Raw genomic sequence first — 6641 nt, forward strand, 5'->3', positions numbered from 1 at the left:
ATACTTCATTTTATATGTTTTTCTGGTCTATAGTATATTTTCATAATCGTTCTTGCTGTTAGACCATGTCATTTCTTGGAAATTATGCAAAATACGTCTTGCACGTGACCCGGAAATTCTACATCTTAATATTTACTTGCGTGATCTTAACCAGTATCTGCAAAACTTGTAGTTTACTTCTAAAGTGCATTGGTCTAATTTGTTTATGCAGATGAAAGCTTTATCGGTAACTTTGATTTATATATGCTTTAAGACATTGGTATTCAGGAGCCGCCTATCTTGTAAAAGTATTCTATGATTTTCCGATGTGCTTTTCATTCCTATCACTTGTATAATGTGAATATATGATCGCGTATGTGAACTGTTGATATTGTGATAGCTTCTGGCAACTGTTATTAATGCACTAATTATGCATTTTTTTCAGCATTAACTGGCACTACAAAACATCTTTTGGAAGAAAACAACCAGGCTTTTGTTCAAATTTCAGCAAATATTTCTACCCTCAAGGTAATATCTCTGTCCTCTAGGTAGTTTGAATGTTTTTACAAATGTCCAGGTTGGGGAGGTAGATATTATTTCGAAACATCCCAGAAAGGAAAGGAGCATATATTATCTATTTATTGTTTTATATAGCCCTTGTTTGATGGCCATTATTTGGCCAAAACAGTGTTTTGAATAGTGATTTTTAGGAGAATGTGTGGTTAAAAAGTAGATAAAATTATTGGGTTTACGTGCAGAATATTTTATTGCATGAATATATGGTTGAGAATGAGTATGTAGAAAAAAGAGTTCTCAACATAATATTATGGGGCCTATAATGCAGGATGCACATAGTCCCCTGGGGTGGGGGTAGATTGGGGGCACTAATGTCTTAACTTGTACTGTCTCCACCGACTTTAATCGTCACCCCTTGGCTTTTTGGTCAATTTCACCATTTTTAACAAATTAAGTTAATTTTGCTTAGTTCTTGGAACAACCTGAATATTATCTGCTATACAGAACGTTCTATTAACATGAATTATGCCTCTGAATAAAGTTTGAATTGACTAAAAAGGTCAACAGTAACAATTGATGTTGGACAGGAGGATGGACCAATCATAATGTTATTTGATAACTTTCTTGGAAATTGCAGCGAACTGGTCCAAGACTTGCTGTGTCCTCAGTTTCTCCTTGATGTACCATAAATGCTAATGCCAAATCTGGCTATTACATCTAAGAGAATTATTCAAAAGTTACGCTAGCCTGCTATACTTGAAATACCTGCTCTTAAGCTATTTAATGGGATATTATTTCTGAAAAATTGTAGAATTTTTATGTGCTGGTGCCAACTTTGGTATCTGGAAATGATAATAAATAAAAATGCGGTCAAAAATTTCTATAAGCAAAATTAATGCATGTAGCGGAAATAAATTAGTAATGTGTGGTAAAAGTCTTTATCGGTAGCTTTGATTTAAGTGACACCCCATCTTCTGGAAGAAAATAACCAGGCTTGTATCAGACTTAAGCAAATATTCGGACCTCAATGTAATGCATCTACCACCTTTTATATCCTTCCCACTACCAAGTACCAACGATCTATACTTATGAGTTATGTCACAACCTATACTTCTGTCATCCCACTTTAATATCAACCCTTGGCTTTTTTGTCAATTTTTTAAATGAAATGGACCTAGTTCTAGGAAATAACAATTAGCAAAATGTAACGTATGCACTACATGCTACTATTTGAAAAAATTTCTGTAACAAATACTAAATACAACAGAACAAAATCTTCCTCAGTAAAAAGCTAGTAGTCTAAAAAAGGCAAACAGTGGCAAATGATGCTGGCCCAGGATGCCTTGTGTCCTCACACAGTCATATTCTCCTTGACGTTCCACAAATGTTAATGGCAAATCTTGCTATAATATCTAAGGTAGGTGAGGGTTCTTAAATGATTTTGGGATTGTACCCACATATAATAATTCTGATCAGTTCTGACTTCTGAACGGTTCAAATTTGTTAGTTTCGCAGGTAAAAGTTAAAAACAGAATCAGGAAAAGAAGGGCTCAGTATTTCATATTGGAAAAGATGATTTTAGAAAATATTCTGTTGTGAAGACATTGTTCATATGCAACTTAGGATTTTCCAACTTTATTTTGATTTTGACATGGGAACAATGTAGGAATTTGTCTATAAAGTCTGGAACTATGAGGAGGAAGTTTGAATTTTGAAAAACTCCACTTTTATCGAAGTGGTAAACACTTATTGGCTCTATTTTCATTTCCATGACACTCTTGGCCTTCAGTCTCCTTTATTGTTTCCATATGGTGCTTATTTGGACTGTTTTTGCGATCCAATAGGATTTCATACCAAGCTTTTAGCAATTCCTTCATTGGAATTGTCCTTGTGTAAAGATTTAGATGTCCATTTATTCTTCTATATGCTCTTGGACTGAGTTCATAGGATCTTGAACTTCACAACGTCTTGAATTTCCTTCATAGGATTGCTTAGGACAGATGTTAGATCTGCGTTGCTTCAATATTTCTGCCTTTGGTGCTTGATCCTTCTCACTTTATGCGTGAGAGTTTCTTCGCTATTATCATAGATAGACTTTCATCGAAGAATATTTTTCTGTTCTGAAATATCTTGACATCATAATTAGCCCCTGTTTGATGCCGATTACTTGAAAATGAAAATGAAGGGAATAGTATTTTTTAGAAAAATGAGTGGTTGAAAAAGAATGAAAAGTTTTCGATTTATGTGTAATATTATTTTATGAAAGATTATGTGGTTGAAAATAAGAGAGAAAAATGGAATGTAATGTAATTTAATTTAATGGAGATCAAACAGGGGCTTAGTAACCAAGCTTCTATTTTTTTTTTTTTTTTTTTTTTGGTTAACATCAAAACTTGGTTTGATTTGTAAGGCAGTTCTAGATTACCTTTGCATTATGTGGACCATCTCATCTTGCAACAAAAAATGAACTTTGGATTCCTATGCAGGATAGAATTTCAATTGGTGTGCATTTATCCATGTGATTCTTTTGTTTTCCATTTTACAACCTATCGTAATTATATGTTTTGTATGAGATATGAATTAACATCTTCTGTGTTTATTTTGCATATTTTATCTTTTTTCCCTTGCTTTTAAATTTAGCACAAATTTATGCTTAATTCTGATCCCAAAGTTTCTTGTGATCAGTTGCAGGAGAATATTGATCTCTTTTGCCGTGCAAGGAACAATATAACTGCAGTGTTAAACGAGTATGTCATTCATATTAGCATATTATGTTTTTTGTTTTTTGATACTTTGATTGCTGTCTCTGTGATGGTCTTTTGAAGCTACAAAGTTTTTGGTGCTTGCAGAATGAGAAGTATGCCTGGGATAATGAGTCGGATGCCCCCACTTCCTGTAATCATAAATGAGGAACTTGCAAGTAGTATTTTGCCTAGTTCATCTCAGGTGATTTCACGGCCATTGCTTTTGAATATCTCGGTACACTGAGGATGCCTTAATTTTCTCATAAAGAAATCTTTCCCTTTGTCACCAGATGCTATTTTTCATGCATGGAGATTGTGAAGTTTCCTTGCTTCCTTTCAATTTAACATCTTCAATCATGCACAGTAGCACAAGCTGACTAGTTTAGATCTGGTGCGATGTTTAGTATAATATAATGCTGTGATGGCAAACATAAAGACGCTGCAATGAATTTTTTATAACGTCTTTCGTTTCTTTATTAAGCCTTAAATTTTACCTCTGAGAAATTTTCACTGGGGCAAGGTGGTATGAAACTATCCATTCTTTTCTACATAGTCAAACAATGTTATGATGCTTTATGTCATTCAGTTCGAGCTAATTTAAATGAAAAGCACATAACATAAAAACCATGGTGCCATAAATTTTGCTTCAGAGGCTGCTTCATTTAAATTGCCAGATTTTCCATAACCTACATGTGAATTCTTTTGCTGAGTAGGCAACATTTCAATTTGTGGGGTCTGTCTTAATCTGACTTTTCGTCTTGCAATATAGCTCACTAATTTTTTCTTGGTTTCTTCAGCCCGTGATGTTTTTTTCATCTGGTGGGATCTATCTGAAGCAGGAGCCTGGTTGCTGATTGGAAATTCTTGTGTTTGAGTTCATAAATCTTGTCTTTGTAAGTAGATTTCTGCTGTAATGTGCGAGTATCTGGATCCCGAGGTAATAATATCTTTCCAGAGATCATGTTTTTGGAAGCCGAAATGTTTGCTGGAGCAGATACTAGAAAAAGAGAACAGATGAAAATAATATTGACTCATCATTATCAGTTGACAAGGCAGGTAGAAATCGACTAAGGCACTTTAAAGCCAAATGTTAAGTTGCCTTCACAGAACAGAAAAAGGTTTTTTGAGTCTTTTCCTCTACATTCGGAAACCTTGTGTCAATTACAAATTCTATCATTTGTGCATTAGTCTGATGAGTGCATGTAATAATGCTGATATTTTGAAGAATTAATGTAGTAAACAATTTGATAACAAGGTTGTAAATATGCACAAAGATCTTCTAAAGGAATCGGCATTATAATGGACAAGATGTTTTACTTATTATATCTTGTGAAGTATGATGTGAAATTTGTTAGCACAAAAATGAGAATAAGAATATATTTTGTGAATTGTTGTATATTTCATGCAGTTGCCTTGTATTTATAGGCAAATTTACAAGAAATAAATATACACAAAGATGGAAAATTGATAACTCTAAAATCTGAAAGATTGAAATTTACAAGATATATACAACAATAAAATAATTGATTACTTTAAACTAAAAGATTGGACTAATATATGATTTTATCTTCCTTCATCCAATACCCGCTCTCAAGATGGAGATGGGATTGAAATGTCAAGAATACCCACGAAGTAGTTGACAATAAGCATCGCCTGGTTCGTCAATTGATTGCTAGATTGTAGGGAGTAAAAAGACCTGCTCGAATCTTTTCTTGAATAAAATGACAGACAATTACAATATGTTTGGTGTGTTTATGGAATACGGGGTTTTTGGCAATGTGAATAGTAGCTTGACTATCACAATGAATTGGAATTGGTTGTAGATGATTAATACCAAGATTCAAGAGAAGATATTTTAACCATTGCAACTCAGAACTAAGTGTTGCAAGGGAACGATATTTCCGCTTCCGCAAAAGAATCAGAAGCTGATCAAGAAATATGACTAGAATTTACAGCATATTGAACATCATATCATGTTACAATGAGATATAAAAGACGACCTACGAATCCACGATAGATTGTCAGATCGGGAAGGGGACTACCATTTTTTGGTTGTAATCGAAGATGTTTCTCCGTAGGAAAATCTGATAGTCAAGAACCAGCCATATCAGAATCAGATAATGTGTCAAGAATATATTTTCATTGACACACAAAAATTCATTCCTTAGAGCGAGATATTTCAATAACTAAAAAATACCGAAAATTGTCAAGATCTTTTGTTGAGTAAGATTGAGCAAGATATTTTTCTATGTCAGGAGTGACATCATGATTATTTCTAGTGATAATGATATCATCAACATAGTGGAGAATGTAAATAGAAGTCTGATCATGAATATAAGTAAAAAGATTATGGTCTGAAATAGATTGACGGAAACCTCAACGAATAAGAGTGGTTGAGAATTTGGAGAACCATTGACGAAAAGCATGTTTAAGACCATAGATAGATTTATTTAATTTGCATGCACGAATCTCCCTCTTACAAGAAAATTTGGGGAGGAGTTTCATATAAACTTTTTCATTGAGATCTCCTTGGAGAAGGCATTGTTAACATCAAGTTAGTGCAATAACCAATTTTTAGGAATAATGTTATTCATAGTCGCTCACTGTAGTAGTTGTGCTACGTGGCATCTTACATGACGATTTGTAATTTAATGTATTAATGTGGTAGTTTTTCTTGCCTCATATATCAAATCACTAACTACCACGTGTATACTACGTAGAACGATCGCAAGTGACTACAAATAGCATTATTCAATTTTTAATAGTAGCAATGGAGAGAAAAAGATGAACAATAACTAGTTTGGCCACAAGTACAAAGGTATCATGGTAATCAATGCCTTCGACTTTAATATATCATTTGCTAACTAAACGAGCTTTGTATCTCTCAATAGAACCATCAGACCAATATTTAATTTCGTAGATCCATTTACGACCAATGGATGATTTCCATTTGAGAAGTAACCATAAAGACCAAGTGTTGATATTCATGAACCAAAATTAATTTGGCAATGGCATCACACCATTCTTCAGATTTTATGACTTGAGAAAAAGATTGCGGTTCTTGATTTTCAATGATATTATTTAGGAAGACACGATGAGAATGTCTAAGATGGGACAAGGAAAAATAATTTGCTAGCGAAAAATCAATTGATAATGAGATATGATTAACATATTGAAGGTTTCAGGTTCATTAAATAAATCCAAGTACATATATGACCCATTTTTAGAAGGTAAAAAGAATTAACAAAGCACTGAGAAGAACAAAATGTACCTTGAGAAAGAGAGAGACACGATTGTTTAGCACGCAGGGACACCATAAACAAAATCTTTATTGGCAACAATATTTGGAGATTTTTTAACAATAAAATAAAAAACAAGGCCTAAAAGGATATCCAATGCGAG

At 33.5% G+C, this 6641-nt stretch overlaps 1 protein-coding gene across 1 annotated transcript in view; it reads left to right on the forward strand.

Annotated features, from left to right (window-relative positions):
- Positions 1 to 4564, forward strand: part of LOC111399059 — a 7688-nt gene extending 3124 nt beyond the window's left edge. The window contains exons 3-6 of the mRNA XM_023026278.1: positions 425 to 507; positions 3181 to 3242; positions 3345 to 3441; positions 4037 to 4564. Coding sequence (XP_022882046.1) covers positions 425 to 507; positions 3181 to 3242; positions 3345 to 3441; positions 4037 to 4093 — 299 coding nt within the window. The 3' untranslated portion in view covers positions 4094 to 4564. The remainder of the gene's footprint in view (positions 1 to 424; positions 508 to 3180; positions 3243 to 3344; positions 3442 to 4036) is intronic.
- Positions 4565 to 6641: the final 2077 nt, after the last annotated feature.

This window comes from Olea europaea, chromosome 1 (assembly GCF_002742605.1).
Source record: "Olea europaea var. sylvestris chromosome 1, O_europaea_v1, whole genome shotgun sequence".
NCBI lineage: Eukaryota > Viridiplantae > Streptophyta > Magnoliopsida > Lamiales > Oleaceae > Olea > Olea europaea.